Source organism: Bos javanicus, chromosome 13 (assembly GCF_032452875.1).
Source record: "Bos javanicus breed banteng chromosome 13, ARS-OSU_banteng_1.0, whole genome shotgun sequence".
Classification (NCBI taxonomy): Eukaryota; Metazoa; Chordata; class Mammalia; order Artiodactyla; family Bovidae; genus Bos; species Bos javanicus.
This window is the reverse complement of record NC_083880.1, coordinates 2,131,496-2,152,670: the sequence shown is the minus strand read 5'-3', so window position 1 is coordinate 2,152,670 and position 21,175 is coordinate 2,131,496. Positions and strand designations below refer to the sequence as shown.

Below are 21,175 nucleotides of genomic sequence, written 5' to 3'. Positions count from 1 at the left end.
AAATTATACTATTATTATCATTATTATTATCTCATAACTTTGACTCTTTCCAACTATTCCAACTCATAAATCTCCAAGATGTTCTTACTTATGTCAAATACTATTTACTCAATACTGTAATTAAATTAAAATGAAAAAATCATGTTTTGAGAGAAAAGATTAATAACACTCCCTTACCTCTTCATATCTGTCAAAAACTGCTCCTTCTTGCAAAAAGGAAGGAACTTCCTTCTGCCAATTAAATTCATAAGGTTTGGCCATGATTAGAGTCAAGACCTGAAAATGAAAAATATATAATGAGTGTACACAATTAAAAAAACAAGTGCAGAGCATAGGTTAATCACTTGATATTTATGTGTTTGCAAAAGCTTTGCTTCATACACATAGACTAAGTCCATTAACTGACTTTTGGTTTTTTTTTTCCTTCTTCTCTTCATCTGACCCTGAATCGCCTTGTCCTGGTTGCTACATCTAAAGAAATAACATGAAGAAATAACAGAGGTGATCATTTGGAAGGCTTCCCCTTTCTCTTCAAATCCTATAAAGTAATTTTATACATAAAATCTGAAGTCTTTGAATGAAACACACACACACACACACACACACACACACACAGCTAAACTTATACATAGGATAGGTAGGGTGCAAAGAGTGAGTGGTTCTATAAGCCTGCATTAGACTGTTTTTCCCTCCTTCCCGTTATCTTGTATCTGCTTTCTTTATAAAGGGGGCTCATATTTCTTTATTCTATTTTTTCCCTCTTATTATTTGCGAGTTTTATTTTTCATTTTAAATTTTCTATTAGGAAAATTCTTAAATTTTTAACACTCATACATCTTCTATTCTGCCAATATCTGGAATTTAAAATATCCCACACCCTAAAATGTTTTTTATTTCCCTTCATTCCATATTTCCTTCCCTCCTGCTACTGCTGCTGCTAAGTCGCTTCAGTCGTGTCTGACTCTGAGACCCCATGGACGGCAGCCCACCAGGCTCCGCCATCCCTGGGATTCTCCAGGCAAGAACACCGGAGTGGGTTGCCACTTCCTTCTCCAATGCATGAAAGTGAAAAGGGAAAGTGAAGTCACTCAGTCGTGTCCGACTCTTCGCGCCCCCATGGACTGCAGCCCACCAGGCTCCTCCATCCATGGGATTTTCCAGGCAAGAGTACTGGAGTAGGGTGCCATTCCTTCCCTCCAGCACTTCCTATATAGATATAATCCTAGATTTTAATGCTAGATCATAACTTCCTTATCGTTTTCTTTTCTTTTGGGGAAAAAGGAAACAGAAAGTTCAAAGACCACCTGATAGAAGCACTTAAAGAAAAGCCACCAGAAGGATGGGAATAATTGAAGTGACAGTACAAGAACATTTCCGAAATCTGACATGTGTGTCCTCAATATGAAAAAAATCAAGTGATGCAGGTGGTATAAATGGTAGTGGAACATACACACAACTGAATGTATCTTGAGGTGAAACTAATCGTGAAAGATTTAATGTATTATATATTCTGTCAAGAAGGAAAAAAAAACTTAGAAATAGGAGATATGGGAAATAAGATATTGGAAGGAAGAAAGAACGAAGAAAGTTTTAAAAAAGAGACAGTTTACTCTTAAGTTTTATATCTTTTACAAAAAGAAGAAATGAAAGTACAAGAAAAAGATAAGGCAATTACAATGTAGTATCCAAATCTCAGATTACATTGATACAAGAGGTGCTGGGGGGAAGGAATATGGAACAAAGGGCAACAAAAGCATTTTAGGGTGTGGATATAGGTAATTAAAATTCTAAATATTGGCAGAAAAATAGATCAATTATGAGTGTTAAAAATTTAAGAATTTTCTTCACAGAAAATATAAATGCAAAGTATAACTTCCAAGTTAATAAGAGGAAAAAACAGAACAAAGAAATGTGAGCCTCCATTAAAAAGATAAAAGATGTGGGAAAAGAAGGGGAAAAAAGAAGAACACACAATAACCAGGAAACACAAAGTAAAATTATAATACATTACTAATTCTAATAAATATGAATTTTCTAAATTCATTTATAAAAGAAAGAGCCTTTCAAATTAGGAAGCATTATAGTTGTTTACCAGAAATATTTATAAAATGAAAGCTATATAGGAAGTTTAAAAATGAAGATATAACAGACACAGGTTAGGAAGGAAGCAGGTATAAAAATAATATTAGACAAAATACACTTCAAGGAAAAAAGAAAGAGATAATGAGAAGTCACATGAAGAGAAGGGGTGATAAAAATTATTTAAAAGTGATTAATATTTAACATGCGACCACAGAGCAACAAAATATCTATTGAAAAACTGAAAATACAAAGAATAAATGGCAAAGTCACAAACATTAACAATTCTCAGAAATTAATGGAAGACTATTGAGGATCTTATTATCACACATAGAAATTTAACGAAACAACTTAAATAACTCAGTCAGTCAGTCAGTTCAGTCGCTCAGTCGGGTCCGACTATTCGTGACCCCATGGACTGCAGCACGCCAGGCCTCCCTGTCCATCACCAACTCCTGGAGTCCACCCAAACTCATTTCCATTGAGTTGGTGATGCCATCCAACTGTCTCACTCTCTGTCATCCCCGTCTTCTCCCGCCTTCAATCTTTTCCAGCATCAAGATCTTTTCCAATGAGTCAGTTCTTTGCATCAGGTGGCCAAAGTATTGGAGCTTCAGCTTCAGCATCAGTTCTTCCAATGAACACCCATGACTGATATCCTTTAGGATGGACTGGTTGGATCTCCCTGCAGTCTCAGGGACTCTCAAGAGCCTTCTCCAACACCATAATTCAAAAGTATCAATTCTTTGGCACTCAGCTTTCTTTATAGTACAACTCTCACATACATACATGACTACTAGAAAAACCATAACATTGACTAGATGGACCTTTGTTGGCAAAATAATGTCTCTGGTTTTTTACTATGCTGTCTAGGTTGATCATAGCTTTCCTTCCAAGGAGCAAGCGTCTTTTAATTTCATGGCTGCAAATATCATCTGCAGTGATTTTGGAGGTCCCCAAAATAAAGTCTGTCACTGTTTCCACTGTTTCCCCTCCTATTTGCCAGGAAGTGATGGGACTGGATGCCATGATCTTAGTTTTCTGAATGTTAAGTTTTAAGCCAACTTTTTCACTCTCCTGTTTCACTTTCATCAAGAGGCTCTTTAGTTCTTCACTTTCTGCCATAGGGGTGGTATCATCTGCATATCTGAGGTTATTGATATTTCTCCTAGAAATCTTGATTCCAGCTTGTGCTTCCTCCAGCCCAGCATTTCTCTTGATGCATTCTGCATATAAGTTAAATAAGCAGGGTGACAATATATAGCCTTGACGTACTCCTTTTCCTATTTGTAACCAGTCTGTTGTACCATGTCTATTTCTAACTGCTGCTTCTTGACCTGCATACAGATTTCTCAGGAGGCAGGTCAAGCGGTCTGTTATTCCCATCACTTTAAGAATTTTGTGGATTTTTTAAGAACTGTGGATCACAGTTTGTTGTGATTCACACAGTCAAAGGCTTTGGTATAGTCAATAAAGCAGAAGTAGATGTTTTTCTGGAACTCTCTTTCTTTTTTGATGATCCGACATGTGTTGGCAATTTGATCTCTGGTTTCTCTGCCTTTTCTAAATCCAACTTGAACATCTGGAATCTCAGGGGTCATATATTGTTGAAGCCTCGCTTGGAGAATTTTGAACATTACTGCATTACTTTGCTAACATGTGAAATGAGTGCAATTGTGCAGGAGTTTGAGCATTCTTTGGCATTGCCTTTCTTTGGGATTGGAATGAAAACTTACCTTTTCCAGTCCTATGGCCACTGCTGTGCCTTCCAAATTTGCTGACATATGGAGTGCAGCACTTTCACAGCATCATCTTTTAGGATTTGAAATAGCTCAACTGGAATTCCATCACCTCCACTAGCTTTGTTCATACTGATGATGCTTCCTAAGGCCCACTTGACTTCATGCCCCAAGATGTCTGGCTCTAGGTGAGTGATCACACCATCGTGATTATCTGGGTCATGAAGATCTTTTTTGTCTAGTTCTTCTGTGTATTCTTGCAACCTCTTCTTAATATCTTCTGCTTTTGTTAGGTCCATACCATTTCTGTCCTTTAGTGTGCCCATCTTTACATGAAATGGTCCCTTGGTATCTCTAATGTTCTTGAAGAGATCTCTAGTCTTTCCCATTCTATTGTTTTCCTCTGTTTCTTTGCATTAATCACGGAAGAAGTCTTTCTTATCTCTCCTTGCTATTCTTTGGAACTCTGCATTCAAATGGGTATATCTTTCCTTTTCTCTTTTGCCTTTTCCTTCTCTTTACATAGGTATTTGTAAGGCCTCCTCAGACAACCATTTTGCCTTTTTGCATTTCTTTTTCTTGGGGATGGTCTTGATCACTGCCTCCTATACAATGTCATGAACCTCCGTCCATAGTTCTCCAGGCACTCTATCAGATCTAATCCCTTGAATCTTTTTGTCACTTCCACTGTACAATCGAAAGGAATTTGATTTAGATCATACTTGAATGGTCTAGTGGTTTTTCTTACTTTCTTCCATTTAAGTCTGAATTTGGCAATAAGGAGTTCATGATCTAAGCCACAGTTAGCTCCTGGTCTTGTTTTTGCTGTACAGAGCTTGACTGTATAGAGCTTCTCCATCTCTGGCTGCAAAGAATATAATCAATCTGATTTCAGTATTGACCATCTGTTGATGTCCATGTGTAAAGTCTTCTCTTGTGTTGTTGGAAGAGGGTGTTTGCTATGACCAGTGTGTTCTCTTGGCAAAACTCTGTTAGTCTTTGCCCTGCTTTATTCTGTACTCCAAGGCCAAATTTGCCTGTTACTCTAGGTATTTCTTGACTTCCTACTTTTGCATTCCAGTCCCCTATAATGAAAAGGACATCTTTTTTGGGTGTAATTTCTAGAAGGTCTTGTAGGTCTTCAGAGAACCATTCAACTTCAGCTTCTTCATTCAATTTCATTAGTGGTCGTGGCATAGAGTTGGATTTCTGTGATATTGAATGGTTTGCTTTGGAAATGAAAAGAGATTATTCTGTCATTTTTGAGATTGCACCCAAGTATTGCATTTCAGACTCTTTTGTTGACTGTGATGGCTATTCCATTTCTTCTAAGGGATTCCTGCCCACAGTAGTAGATATAATGGTCATCTGAGTTAAATTCACCCTTTCCAGTCCATTTTAGTTTGCTGATTCTTAAAATGTCAATGTTCACTCTTGCCATCTCCTGTTTGACCACTTCCAATTTGCCTTGATTCATGGACCTAAGATTCCAGGTTCCTATGCAATATTGCTCTTTACAGCATTGGACTTTACTTCCATCACCAGTCACATACAACTGGTTGTTGTTTTGCTTTGACTCCATCTCTTCATTCTTTCTGGTATTATTTCTCCACTTTTCTCCAGTAGCATATTGGGCACCTGCTGACCTAGGGAGTTCACCTTTCAGTGTCCTATCTTTTTGCCTTTTCATAATGTTCATGGGGTTCTCAAGGCAAGAATACTGAAGCGGTTTGCCATTCCCTTTTTCAGTGGACCATGTTTTGTCAGACCTCTCCACCATGACCCATCCCTCTTGGGTGGCCGTTCAGGGCATGACTCAGTTTCATTGAGTTAGACAAGGCTGTGGTCCATCTGACCAGACTGGTTCATTTTCTGTGATTGTGGTTTTCAGTCTGTCTGCCTTCTGATGAAGAAGGATAAGAGGCTTACATAAATTAAATATATTTAAATAATTTAAATGTTACTTTATGCATTTAGCCTCATATCCATATATATCTTTACTTCATTCTCTCTTTGTACCCAACTACCCCACACATATAAGAATATAATCATGATCAGGCCACAGAGAAAAATCTTAGTATTTTTCAGGAGTCAGAAATTACAGATTGCAAAGACACATTTCAGAGCCTTGCCTCCAGTCTCCTTGCTGGTTAACCTGGAATGAAAGCTCTAGCTCTGTCTAGAAAAAAAGAAAGAAAGAAATTACAGTGGCCATGCTTACTGACCACAATTCATTATAGCTTACTGACAAGTGAAGTCACTCAGTCGTGTCTCTTTGTGACCCCACGGACTGTAGCCTACCAGGCTCCTCCATCCATGGGATTTTCCAAGCAAGAATACTAGAGTAGGTTGCCATTTCCTCCTCCAGGAGATCTTCCCAACCCAGGGATTGAACCTGGGTCTCCCACATTGTAGGCAGACACTTTACCGTCTGAGCCACCAGGGAAGTCAATGACAGAGAGTGTATAAAATCTATACACATAGGAATTAAACACAAACCCACACACACACTTATGAACAATTCTTGAGTTAAAGTATGTCATCAAAGCAGAAATTATAAACTTCTTAGAAACGAAAGATGGGAATTGTTGTTCAGTCACCAAGTCATATCCAACTCTTCATGTTCCTTGCTCTCCTTCCTACCCCACCCCTTTCTCTCTCACTTGCCAGATTTGAACTAATATATGCATATTCAGAAAAAAGTAACTTTTACTGATCGCTGTTTCACTATTTTCAAGCTATGTATCACATACCTAGGTTGTGAAGCGAGTGACAGAGGGACGAGGGCAGGAAGGACAAGGAAGAACCATAAACTCAGCGACGTCCACGATGGAAGGTGGAGTGTAAATACAAAGAGATGGTGAACACGGTGCGAGGTGCTATGTGTAACTTTAACCAAAATATTTAAAAACGTAAAGTGGATGTTTCTCAAAGTTAAAATAAATTTGGCTTAACAAATGAGCAGAACACTTAAACACACCAGTGATCTTGGAAGAAATTGAAAAAAAAAAAAAAAAATAGCAAAAGATTAGGCCCAGATGGCTTTACAGGTAAGTTCTACCAAATATTCAAGGAAAAGGTAAATCCTGTGCACCTCTGTTTTTTCCAGGATAGTAAAAAAAAAAAAAAAAAGAAGAAGTGCTACCTGACTCATTGCCCAGGTCCTTTATGAGACCCTGACAATGATATCACAAAAGTTAATAAGAAACCAACCAACCCTAAAGCTCATCCTCACAGAGAAAAACCTCTAGCAAAATATGAGCCAGTCTATTCCAGAAAGTTATTGAAAGAAAATGTCAGGATCTTTCCACACTGAAAACATATCAATGTGATGTGCTAAAAAGTCTCATACAGGCACAGGTAACAAGATGATGCGAAGTTGAACATGAGAAGTCTCTAATACATACCATTAAATGAAAACCATATTTTTGTAGGAGGCCATGTAATGGTATGGAATAGGACCAGGGTGACACCATTTACCGAAATACACAGCTACAGTGAACAGTGTAGTACCATTTATGTAAAATCATTCACACACACTTCTTTGGGTATATAATGTTATATATGTGTGTGTATAGATAAATTATTAATAAGTTTGGAAAGAACCTTCCAAATTTATGACTCTGCTTAGTTCTGGGGAGGGAACAAAGCTCGGGGCTGAAAAACCAAGGTATCTTTCATGTTATCTCTATGTTGGAATTTTATTTATTATAAGAATATGTTCCTTTTGCAAATAAAAAAAGAATGCAATTTCCAAAAAGGAAAAATAAGTTGAACTCATACAGAGAGGTAGATACATGATTCTTTAGCCCCGAATAATTGAAAGCAGACGAAGAGCCCATGAGTTCACATTTCAAGGCAGCTTCTTCACAATAGCAACCGTTGCTGTTTGAAGGAGGAGCATACTCCATTATGTATTACTGACAAGGCTGAAGACTGATGGAAGCATGAAGGGCACGCTAACCAGCCCAGATGAAGTGAGAAGCTTCCTATGGAACGCCAAGGCAGACAAGCCATGTCACATCTGGTGGGAGAAGACAGTCCATCTGTGAGCGGGCAGGTCCATGTGTCTCTCTCCCACAGTGACTGTGACTGGGTCTCCCTTCTTCTCTTTTGCATCTCTGGTCCTCCCCATTGCCTCTCTCTGTGTCTTTCCATGCCCATTTTTCAGAGTCCACACACACAGCCCCTTCATCCAAGGCAGCGTGGACGCAAGCTTCCAGTGTAATGGTGTGCGTTCCTGCCTTTCACAACCTGAAACAGATCTGCAGAGAGAAACAGACCTGCAGACCCCCTCGGGCTGTCGTGGCTGTGTTGTTCAGTGACCTATAATAGGATGAGCTAACTACAGGGACCTAAGTATCAGCATTAAGGACGGAAGAATATACAGCATGGTGGCCTCCCTGGTGGGCAAAACGCCACTCCTCTGCAAATCTTTAGGTGTTCTACGATCTCTCCACTCCTGCCAACCACTCCTTTCAATATTTCCTTTGTTTTTACTTTAAAGGGAATAGCAACAAGAAGCTTTGGATATGAAACGCTCCTACCGAAAATGAAAATGAAAAGATAGCTTGTATCAACTTACATCATCTTTCAGCGGTTTAACTCTGGTTCTCCCAGGATCTTTTCAGTAAAAGGACATACAGCAGACATTCTCAGTGCAGATGTTTCTCCGATTTTACTACTATCCTTACTACTTAAAGATTCATGTCTATGTGGGATACTAATTTCATCATAAAGGTCTCACTGTGTGAAGGGCATTGGTGGGGCTAATAGTAAGAGAAGGGTAATTTTGACCTTGATCTTGAAAGAGGTTAGCAGTGGAGGTAGGAGCTATTTCACTGCTTGCTTTTTCAGAGCACTGCAAATTCTAAACAAAGTAAGAGGCGTTTTTGAAAAACGACACAGGAATACCCTTAATTCTCCCAATTTTAAATGAGATTGGAGAGGGGGGTGTTGCTCCTTGTACTGTCTGAAATACTTCCTTGGGCATAACTATGACCTACAGACGAGAAAACACTGACCCAACCAGTTGTATTTAATAGCAGTTTGATCCAGATAACTGATTTTTAAATGGGATTAAATGAAGGTGTGTGTCATAGTTCAACTGACTCCACAAAAGTTAAAAGGACAAATAGCTACTTCTTTTAAAAGGCAGGGAGAGAAGAACTGACCACTCTTTAACTATGTCCTTTGTGCAATGATCTCAAAACTCCACCCATAGCTAACTTATATAAAACAAAACCCCAAATGCTTTTACTGCCACCCTAAAGGATCCTCTCCTCCAATTCTCTGGCTTGCCTTGTAAGGCCTCCCTGAGAAGACACTTCAAGGTTCATTGTCTCCTGGAAGAACACCACCTCACCCCCACAGAGCCCACAGGAAATGGTCCTTCATAAGGAACACGGGAAGTGAGGGAGATTTACACAGAGGATGGGATGTGTAACTCGGTACCTTTTCCAGAGTAAACACCTTGAGCAGCTACTGGAAGGAGGCCAGCGGGCCTTTAAATAGTCTCATTGTTTCTCAGTTCTTATGCAACTGGGGAGGATTAGCTGTTACACTGGCTGTAGAGGAAAAACCTCCCTGGACTGCATGGAGAGGACTAGCAAGAAGGGGAGTCCCCAGGAGACCTTGTTTCTGAGCAAGTGGTACAAAGCTCCATCTAAAGAAGATGATGAGAGAACGAAAGCATCAGTGGGAAGGCCCACCAGGGGGTTCAGGCGGGCTTTGGGGACCCAGATACTCAGTAGGATGTGCCTGTCCTTCACCCAAGAAATGACCTCCTGTCCCCTCATCCATTCAGCTGGGATGAACCAGGGGAGGAGAGCTGTGTCACATCTCAGATCTGCTGTCTGATCTCTTTGGCTAGACCTAGAGGGTGGTCTTCAAAAGTTATCAGACCACCTAGCCCAGGTATACTGGCTGGATTATGGAGTCACCTCTGTTCCTTTATGGCAGTTGGGTCAAAACTTGAGCAAATCATTTTTTGTTTCTGGAACTATGTCTCATGTTCTGGTAGAGAGCAGACAGGGGATGTCCACGAAATCAGGTATATTTAAGGAAGATCCAGGGTATGTCAGCCTGAATTGTGGCCCCCAAATGACTCCTATATCCCAGGCTCTGAAACCTGTAAATGTTCTTATATGGCAAAGGAGGACTTTCCAGATGTGATTAAGTTAAGGATCTTATGGGTAGAGAGGTTCCTATGGATCGCCCATCTTCCCAGTGGGCCTGAAATGCTGTCATAAGTCCTGACAAAAGCGAAGCAGAGGGAGGTTCGACAGGGACAAAGGGGAGGCCCTGTGACCATGGAGCCAGAGACTGAGTGATGCAGCTGCAAGCCAAGGAATGACGGCAGTCCCCAGGAGCTGGACAAGGAAGAGATGGATTTTCCCCTTCAGCCTACAGGGGGTGTGTCCTGCAGTACTTTGAGTTTAGACTTCTGGCCTCTAGAACTATGAAAGAATAAATTTCTGTGCTTTCAGCCACTAATTTGTGATAATTTTTTTAACAGCAGCCCAAGGAAATAAGTACAGTGGGCCCACTGAAGCTGGGCATATTTCCTAAAAGGCTCACTTAGCAAGTTGCCAAATTAGTCTGAGAAGGAGAAGACACTGCTCTGCCTTGAAGGGAAGAGCATTCAACATACATTTGTTCAAGTGAATCAAGGAAAGTAGCATAGAATGTCATCTAGAAATGATTTCAGATAACTTCTGTTTTTCTATTCCAATGACCCTTTGAAAAGTACTTCCACAGGATATCTTTCCCCATGATCCAAATGCCCTTTAACAATTTTGCACCTCAACAATAAATACAAAACTTTAAATAAACCTTGCAGCTTCCCCCAAGTCATCCAAGACATTTTCCATTTTTGTGCTTCTATTTGCGAACAAATGAACTCATCTGTAAAAGCGTCTGCTTGCACTTGATAACATATAGCTTTCAAGTAAACAAAAATGCACCATGGCTCAGTTACAGATTTTCTTAAGTGAAACTTTTATCTTTTACCTTCTACCTCCAATAAAAAAGTTCCATAAAGAATTAATCCCTTCCCAATCCGACCATATGAAGTGAAGTGAAGTGAAGTGAAGTCGCTCAGTCATGTCCAACTCCACAGCCCCATGGACTGTAGCCTACCAGGCTCCTCCCTCCATGGGATTTTCCAGGCAAGAATACTGGAGTGGGTTGCCATTTCCTTCTCCAGGGGATCTTCCCAACCTGGGATTAGAATCCGGGTCTCCCACATTGTAGGCAGACGCTTTACCGTCTGAGAAAGTCCTATCCAATCATATAAATCCCATCAAACCAAATAAGCCATGGCCTTAAATGAACCCATGTTGACAACAATCAAGGTTGTTTTCCAGAACTCAAAAGGTTTCTTAGTTGAATCTATTAAGCATATTTCAATGTACTGTTCTTCAGTCTTTAAATAAGGTAATCCTTTTATTTCTAAAAACAGATGGGCAGCTACAGCAGATGATTCAGAGCCTTTAATAAATGGCTTTATTTCAAGTAAGAATTTAATTTGACACTGATATATCGCATCATTAATGACAATTTCCCTATTTGCTAAAAATATCTCTGTTTTCATCAAGCCATTAAATAACCTTTTCAAAAGGCATATAAAGGGTGTAGAACTAAGAAAATGATAATAGGCAATGCTGTTGAGGGTTGGAGGTAAGAGAATTCTTGTATGGTTTGATGAAAAAACTTTTCATACATTTCTATAGGCTTGAAAATGTATACAAAATCTATGTACAAAAATACATTCTCCCTGTTCTGCTGTTGATGGGAGAAAAAAATTATCTTTATATGAGCAACAATAAGCAATTGGTTAAATATACAAGAGTATTTAAGTATTCTATGTCCATTAAAAATAATGCTTTCAATGAATTGTTCTTTGCTGAACAAGAGCACATTTAGAAGAGTTTCCAAAAATATTCACAACTCTTGTTAAGCAAATACAAATGTTCTCAACATATCATTAAGCAAGCAAAAAAGCTGCTTACAAAATAGTTTGTAAGTATTATCCAAATTTTTATGTCTTATATTTTAATACATATTCCTCACACAAACAAAAAAAACACACACTTTAATAGTAGAAAAAGTCAAGAAAAATATACACCAAAATAAAAACAGTAGTTACATATTGTGGTGACTGAATTTTAGGTGATTTTTATATTCTTCGATACATTCTGTATTTTAAAATATTTAGAATGACTATAATTTGTATATTCAAGAATAATGTTCTTAAAAGTAAAGAGATGACATTTAAAAAAATCTTATTTTTCTCACATAAGTCAATTTTTAAATAATGTCCATATTTTCCACCAGAATTTCTGGCAAGAATAAATAGCAGGAAGAGACTAATAAATAAAGCTGTAAAATATTCTCCTTTTCCTTTCAAGATTTAGGATCTTAACTGCACTTCAGGAGCCTCACACATACCAGTTGTACCTGATTCTGAGGAAGGAGTTACTTAATAATAATGCCTAATTAACTCTGGAACGTCTATGACACTTATATCTGGAAATAAAGCAGATTATGATGATACTGGGTTTAGTCTTTAAGGAATTCTAAACTACAATAACCTAAGGCCTTTACATCTATTAAATTCATCAGAAAGATATAAAAACATAGAAGTAATTTCCAGGTATTTGTAAAAGACACAAATAGAATAGGAATAAGATAAAAACAGCAAATATCCGCTTTGGTCTCTATCTCCCCTGCCTCAACAATAGTCATACTTACAAGATAAATGTCACTTTCTTAAAATTTAATGACCACAAAATAAATGAAAAAATGTTAACATGAATTGTCTTTCTCAATTTAATTAGGTGATATTGATATTTATAATTATAGCATAGGGTTCATTAAATCAGAACTTTACAAAACATATCTAAAAGATGCTTGTTTAGCTGGGATATTTAGGATTGACTTCATTTGAAGATAATGAATAGCTGTTAATATATAAATCCTTCTGTAATGACCAGGTTTTAAGGTAATAAGAATACGATGAAGTGTATAGTTTCCCATGAAAAGAACTGATTTGTTTTAAAAGATTGGCTGTTGGTTGTTTGCCTGCAGCAGTTTCCTTGGAAACATCTGTTGGGTTCATACGCCAGCCCTCCAAGATCCTCTTGAATGTGTAAAGTGGCTGAAATTATGTTAAAAGTAGTTGTTCATAACTGAGGTTCTCTGCCCTGAGAGTGTCTTGCTATTTACCTCTTCTCTTGTGGTTTCTCTGAAGGACTCAGCCACAGGCCCCGGTTTAGGAGCCAAGACTGGTGAAGAAAAACTCCATGGCAGAGGTTCAGAGCAGCAAGTGTGAGCCTTCAGAGGTGTCAGTTCCTTAATGTTTAGTAAGTCCTTGGCTTAACCATATTCTGTATGATCTTTCAGAAATATATCATGATTTTTGTGGCAGTGAATTATAGACATGTCTGCTAAAAAGATTTTGTTTGACAGGATGCAAGATAAATCAAGCTTTGTTTCCAGGCAAGAGGGAGATAAAATTTAACTGTTTTTTTCTCTGACTTCATGGAATAACACAATTGTCTTAGTAAGACTTTTTTGGTAAACCTATAAAAATTCTGCAAAGTAAAGGCATCTTATTTCTTTTATGCTTCTGATATAAAGTACCTCTGTTTTTACTAAGGTAGTACAGCAAACAGCAGAAAGTATTTTATTACTACTGAGCATTTAAGATAAACAGAGTTAACCTCAAGAGCCCTGAGAAATACAGCAGTCAGTCTTGAGAAATAAGACAACTCGTCAAACCTGGGACATATGAAAATAAGTAACTGGATTCTCCACGTCCCTACCAACCCTCTTTCAAAAGGAGAAGAATTTGTCCCTGTTTTCAAGACCAGAACTAATAAAATGTATGGTAGATGTGAACAGCCCACCATGAATAGACATCCCCCCACCCACCCCAGCAGCAGGCATAAGCCATGAGCCATGATAAGGTTGGGGAGTGTTCAGCCTTTCTCAGTTTCACAACAAGGGTTCTGATGAGGTCTGAGGAAACAGGAAACAAAATGACAATACGACAGATTAGGTACAGTTTTAGGGGGGAGTCATAGTTCGATTACAGAAATGATTCTCTCTTGAATCTTGTTTCACGGTGTTTTTAGTTGACCAGCTAAGACAAAAGTCTGGGGCTTTGTCCTTGGAGAACCCAGGTGTACAGAGTGGGAACTAAGATCGTGGAAGGCTTGGGTTGACCTCTCCTTCAGCCTTCATTTCTTCCTAACTGGAACACCCTTTGAGCTGTTGATGGTAAGATTTGGATAGTCAAGGCGGGGACTCAAGTCCCCTGGGGACTCCAGCCAGGAGCATAAGGCAAAGATCAAAGGTGTTGCCCTAAGAGCTTGCCTTTGATCAGTGGTTCTCTAAGCATGGTAGCAGACATCATCTGGAATTTATTAGAAATGCAGAAATCTCAGGCCCCACCTAGATCTTTTTAATCAGAAAGTCAGTTAGGAGGGCCAGGTGCAGAAATCCATGTGACCAGTGTATCCAAGTGACCAGGTGGTTCTGATATTAGCTAAAGTCTGAGAACAACTGCCTTGGGTCAAGTCTTCATCAAGCGAAAAAGGGCAAAAAAAGGAAAAAGAAGGGGGAAAAGTTCTCTTCCTTTTTACCTATGGCCCAGGTCAGCTTACCAGGGAAAGAGACCAGCTAGGCATTTGGGACTTAAGCTCAAGTAAGCAATACAGACAGTTCCTTTGTCTAGAATGCACACTTCTCTCAAGTTTTAAGGCCATGGAAAATCCAGGATATGGAGTTTCTGGGTCCTGGCATGTGCTTTCCAACCAAGAGCAGAAGTAGAAAAAAAAGACCTAAAATAGACGGGTAATTGCTCAACCATTTTTTCCAAGCCTCATCCTTCAGAGATAAGTCTGAATAAGCCAGTTAGGGTGAGAGGTGTCTTGAAGAAAGCAAATAAAGGATGACACTACTGAACAGTCAACACAGCATCTGTTTAATCTACAATGTAGACACTGCAGTAGTTAACACGTAAGTTTAAGCACTTCCTTCTTTAGGCCCAAACCTTTATGGTCCCTGACAACAATAAACTGATAATACTAACATTTCTCCTAAGAACTCAGAAAGAAAAAACTGGATAAAGGTTAAGCCAGCAAACTCAGCCTTGAAAACACCAATTTTTTTTAAAGCCACAATTAATAAAAGAGCTGACGAGAAAGATCATGTTTAAACATGAGGGTCTAAAAGAAATGCCTTTGGCTACATGAAAAAAACAGTGTCTCAAAAGATGCTCCGAAAGTGTCATTTCCCCCTTCCATTCTTCTCTCTGGTTTCATCAGACTTGATTCATTGCCCCAGACACACTGAGCCTTTTGCATGTTTTTCTTTCCCTCTCATTCTTGAATCTCTCTCCTAAATTTTGGTTAGTTCTGGTTATTCTTTAGGTATCAGTAAAAGAAACTGGGTTAATGCCTTTTCTGTACTTTCACTGAAGCACTCCGTATGGTTCTCCTTGCAGACACACCACGCCACACTGGACAGAGCTGTTGTTTACCTGCATCTTCACTACAGGAGGAAAGCTGGGAAGGCCAGCCTTGTTTGCTGTTCTCTATAGTGTCCAGCATTCAGGGCGCACTCAGTAAACACTGCATGAATAAAAGAATGAATATTTTATTCTGGGGACGAAGCTGAAGAACAACCAAGGCGGAGGACAAGAAACTCTCTTCCTGTTACTCAAATGCACACATTGGTACCATTTTTGTGTATACCTGCTCTCCCCTCCAGGATCTTGAAATGCTGTTTTCACTCTCTTGTTCCCTTTTCATATCCTGCTCACCCCTGGTCCCCAGCCTGAGAACAAGCTTCCATATTCACCTGGTTCTACAGCCTGGTGGGGTCCAGCATGACTTCTGGGCTGTACATCCCAATGCCCTGTCTGCTGGGTCCCATCCTTAGCTCAGACCTCTGACCACTGATTCCCCTTGAGGCCTGTTCAGATTGGCCTCTGGGTCATCCAACGTCAGACCACATTCTGGACAGGAACTCATGGTGTGTGGGTGTGTGGTTTTCTTATCCACAGAGGTGCCCTCTTTAGAGGAGGTCCCCCCTGGTTCATAAGGTCTCTCTGAAGCCCAATCCTCAATACTTTGTCCTTCATTTGCCCTTGGACTGGTTCTGCCACAATTATTAGGCAAAACATTACCAACACGAATCACATGTGTCAAGGGAGAAGCAAGCTCTCTTTAGAGGCCTGGTTTTTCCTTAATTATCTGCATATTTCAAAGGAAAGATTTTTATTTTATCTTCACTTGAATAATCTATTGAATGTTGCCTCAGGCATGTGTATGGAATAAGTCTACAGACGGCAAGACAGGACTTCACAAAAAACAGGGAAATTTTTGGACTGAGAGCAGGCACATATTCAAGAGCCTGAAGAATCCTTTATTTTAAAAACGATTTTCTTTTTAAAATAAACATACACAGACAATGGGCTCAAATTTAATCAAAATTCCTGATAGTTAAACATTCTCCAAGTGATTTTATTAATAGGTCTTTGCTATTATTAGACAAGAGTCATAAGATGAGGATAAAGTATAAGGCCATGTATACTGGAACTGTGTCCAGACCATAAAAGGAGAAAATGAAATATTCCCCCCAGGTTGTGAGCTAAAAGGTACCAAAAATTAACCAACTTTTATATGTTCATACACATAGAGGTACCACACAACCTGAAAATCTCCTGTGGTCCAAGAGCTATAACTTAAAGAAACTTCAAGTCTCAAATTCAGTTTTCTCCTTACTCATGTGTTCAAAACTGTTCCACCTCCATTCTTCACAAACTTAAACTAAGGCTAGAGATGAAACTAATAAAATAGAGATAGTGAGAAACAATTCATGAAATTTAAGAAGATTGACTATTTTTTTCTATTCCTGCAAATTCTTTCCAAAATCCTCAAACCTTGCCTCTTGATTTTTTGTGGGGCTTTTTTGTGCAGTCTGAAAAGCAACAGTACCACTGAAAAGTACAGTCTGAAAGCAAAAAAAAAAAAAAAAAAGCAAAATCATTAATAACTTCAGTTCATTTTACAGAAAAAGAGTTAAAGGTTTTTGTTTTGCTTTTTCCCAAGTGCAGAATCACATAATTAAACGTTATTTCCAACGAGGCAGAAACTTCCTGTGTGCATCAGTTTATGTGAGAATGCACGCACACCAGAACCTGTGCCGTCTTCGGCTTTGTTCAACAGAGCAGCAGGACACCGAACACCTCATTTTCATCACCACCATTCACCTGAGAAACACCCGCACCGATGTTCACACAACTTGAAACAGGTCTTCTAAGGTGACATTAAAAAAGTGAATTTCAATGATCCAAAATTATGGCTGTATAAATAATTTGGCCACAGCCTAAAAAAGGGTCTGACTTTAATTATATATTACATTGTTTCCATAATGAATATTAAAATTAATATGACCTCTTCAGCTGACTGGAATGGAAACAGCAGAGACGGGTGACCTGGATTCCTTCCCAGCTCTGTCCAACTACTTGTGTGACCTTGAGGAAGCCCCTTCACTTCTTGAGGCCTTAATCCCTTTGTAGAAACTAGAGACCAAAACAATCATTTTTCCGATTCCTTCTAGCCTCAGTGAGCAAGATTAAACATTATTTGGGCTCCATATGAATACAGATGTTACTTAAGCACCATACATGTCCTTCCTGAAGTATTATTTTATTTCTTAAAATGAAAGCCACATTCAGATGGCTCCAAGTAACTTGAAAAACAATGCATTACTATTGTGCATTGAGGAGCAACTGACAGGGTAATGACATGGTGACATTTCTAGAACAGCTCTTCAGTATCAAAGCAGACTTTTAAGATGCCAAATGCTTGCGCAATTCTGGTAAGGTCAACGGCCTTCAGATAATTGTTTCTTTCATACCATGTGTGCTTTTGTGGGATTAAAGTGTGTCTGATTCCATTGCTTATATAGGAACTGAGAAACATCCCTCAGTCTAACAAGGCCCAGAGGCAATGGGAAGGATATCAGAGGTCAGAGAAGTTGGATGTGAAGCAATTCCCGAGAGTTCATGTTGTATTTTATTTTAGTAAATGTCGCTAACTTCTAATTCAAGCCATATTGGCAGGCTGGGAAAAGAGAGACTAAACAGAGCTTTTGTAGCTAAATTCCCTGCCTCTTGGTCAGACAAGCCCTTGGTTCCCCCAGTTGTCAGCACTAATGAGCAAAGTGACTGAAAACTGCTTGATCCCTGTGTCTGGAATCAATTATTTCGTTTCTTAAGGGGTAAAGTTTGACCCAGCATTTTCTGAAATGCTACACAAAACTGCATTTAAAAAAAGTTTTAAAGACAGAAGTCAGCGACCTGACTTGGAAACGAGGAGGATGACACCTTCATTAGGCGAGACAGGTGGACTTCTTGCCATCACAAGAGACCAACGCGGCTGCTGTCAGCACTCAGCTCGGACGGAGCAGCTGGGGGCTCGCCCCGCCAACCCGCCAGGCTTCACTCAACTTTCACGGCCAGGGCACCAGCGTCTACATAATGGCTTACGTTTTACCAAGCATGTTCGCAGCCTCTTTTTAGTGAGAAATCATAACCCAGCTGCAACATGTGCAAAGCAGAGCTTAGAAAGTCAAGCCTCCCTCATACGGGCTTCCCAGGGGGCGCTAGTGGTAAAGCCACCCTGCCGACGCAGGAGACTTAAGAGACGCAGGTTCGATCCCTAGGTGGGGAGGATCCCCTGGAGAAGGAAATGGCACCCCACACCAGTATTCTTGCCTAGAGAATCCCATGGACAGAGGAGCCTGGCAGGCTACAGTCCATAGGGCTGCAAAAGTCAGATACGACTGAAGCAACTTAGCACAGCACATATGATGGTAGAGCCAGAACTTACACCTTTTGACTTTAAACTCTCTTTCTGACCTTGGTTCTCATGATGAAAGTTCCTTAAATTCAGTAAAGACAACGAAGATATAGCCTCTGACCAAGATGAAGGAAAGTCATCTTTTCCTGGGATTGTAATTAAGTTGCTTTAATGAGAGGTAGTTAAACCAAAAATAAGGATTGTTTCCACAAAGGAGATGCCTAAGTCAAGATCACTATCCAACAGTTTCCTACTTAGAACTTAGCCAAGGACAGAGATCCTTGTTAGCGCAGCTTCAAAAACAGTAAATAAAAATATTATTAAAAAGCAAAATGAATGTAAGTTTCTTTATTTTTTAATGCTCTCATAAAATAATTTTAACTCTAAAAAGATCACTGTCTTTAATTCTTAGCTTTGCTTTTAGAGCAGTGTTCTAAATGCGATGGAGAAGACATTTTGATCAAGACATCAGGATCTAGTCACTGGGTACATGACATTTACTTGCATATGATGCTATTTCGGAATATTTGTGGTGGGCATTTTAACAAAATTAACGTGGTTGCCTATATTTAACTTGGATGAAATCATAAGTGTTGAAAGTAAGGCATTATATATATTTTTATTTTTATTCTGCCCTAATTGAAACCAACCTCCAAGGTAAAATGGGAGAGGAAATGGGATTCAATTATGATCATTACATGAATGATAAATTACATCAGGTTCTGTGTACAAAACACCTACTGTCACTAAATCAATTTTCATGTCCTGAAGTTTTAAAGAGAGAAAGGTTTACTATTAATGTATATTTTTACCACCTATATTAGAACCCCCCATGGCCAATTTTCCTTAAATAATGCAAAGATGCTCACCATTACTATTTCCCACCTATCAACTCAGTATAAATGTCTTAAAATATGGAATCTGCCCACTTATTCTGTCCAGAATGCCTTTTTGAGTAGTTGGACCCTATTAGTCTTCAAACTCAGTTGTCCTTATCTTGGTGCTGGTCTTTCTTAACTTCCCACTTTCATCCTCTACTCTACTGATCCTCTTTTATTAATTAAAATTTTTTTAATTTATTTTATATGAGAGTAGTTAGTTCATTAACAATGTTGTGTTAGTTCCAGTTCCACAACAAAGTGATTCACTTATACATAAGTGAAGTCGCTCAGTCGTGTCCGACTCTTTGCGACCCTGTGGACTGTAACCTCCCAGGCTCCTCCATCCATGGGATTCTCCAGGCAAGTATACTGGCATGGGTTGCCATTTCCTTCTCCAGGAGATCTTCCAGACCCAGGGATTGAATCCGGGTCTCCTGCCTTGCAGGCAGACGCTTTAACCTCTGAGCCACCAGGGAAGTGTATCTATTCTTTATCAAGTTCTTTTCCCAATTAGGTTATTACATCACATTGGGCAGAGTTCCTTCTGCTATCCAGAAGGTCCCGTTGGTTATCCATTTTAAACGTAGCAGTGGTAGCATGGTGCACGTGACCCTCTTCCCAGTCTGCTTTGCTCATCCCTTTGTTCTCCATCTGTTTTGCTCCCAGGAGCCTCCCCATCATGGCAGGAGCCTCCCCATCATGGCACCCTTTCCTCCTCTCCAGGACTTCACTCTCTTTATCAGTGGCCTCCTAAGGTAAGACCATAACTCCACTGCTCTTCTAGCTTCACTGTTACAAAATGACTGCCTGGAAGAATGGGTCAAGCTACCAAGATTCATGGAAAAGTGAGTAACACACAGATCATGAAGGTTTTTGTTGTTGTTGTTTTTTCTTAAAAAAAAAAAAAAAGTAGCCTTTTTATATGAAGAGCATCTGACCTCCTTTAAATTCCAACCTTAAAGAGCTAATGGAGAAGAGGTAATTGCTTATACTTTAATGCAGTCTCAGAGAGGACTTCAATTAAGGGATATAACCATCTGAGCAAACTCATTTGGATCCCACCATTTCTTGGAGTATTTTATATATTTCTGTACCACAATTTTAGGAAGTATATCAACAACAGAGGGAGCTGGTGAAGGAAATCATTCTATTTAAGCAACAAGTGATGAAAGAAAATTCCAGGCAATTCAGAGTTAATTTAAGCTTTTCTGTGCAGTGCTGCTGCTGCTACTAAGTCGCTTCAGTCGTATCCAACTCTGTGCAACCCCATACATGGCAGCCAACCAAGCTCCTCCATCCTTGGGATTCTCCAGACAAGATACACTGGAGTGGGTTGCCAGTTCCTTCTCCAATGCACGCATGCATGCAAAGTCGATTCAGTTGCATCCGACTCTGTGTGACCCCATGGACAGCAGCCCACAAGGCTCCTCTGTCCATGGGATTCTCTAAGCAAGAATACTGGAGTGGGTTGCCATTTCCTTGTCCAAAGCTTTTCTGTAACTGACTGGAAACAGAGGTCAAGAACTGGTGAACTGAGTCCTACTGGTGGAGCTGTGATAGAACCGATTATGATTGAACTGCTCATCCAATACCCATTGCA

General features: G+C 39.5%; 1 protein-coding gene across 12 annotated transcripts in view; it reads right to left on the bottom strand.

Annotated features, from left to right (window-relative positions):
* The window catches only part of PLCB4 (phospholipase C beta 4), a 482,736-nt gene that overhangs the window by 199,081 nt on the left and 262,480 nt on the right, over positions 1-21,175 (bottom strand). For all 12 annotated transcript variants that reach the window (XM_061435584.1, XM_061435591.1, XM_061435583.1 and 9 more), the window contains one exon: positions 178-276. In XM_061435584.1, the coding sequence (XP_061291568.1) occupies positions 178-276 (99 nt within the window). The remainder of the gene's footprint in view (positions 1-177; positions 277-21,175) is intronic.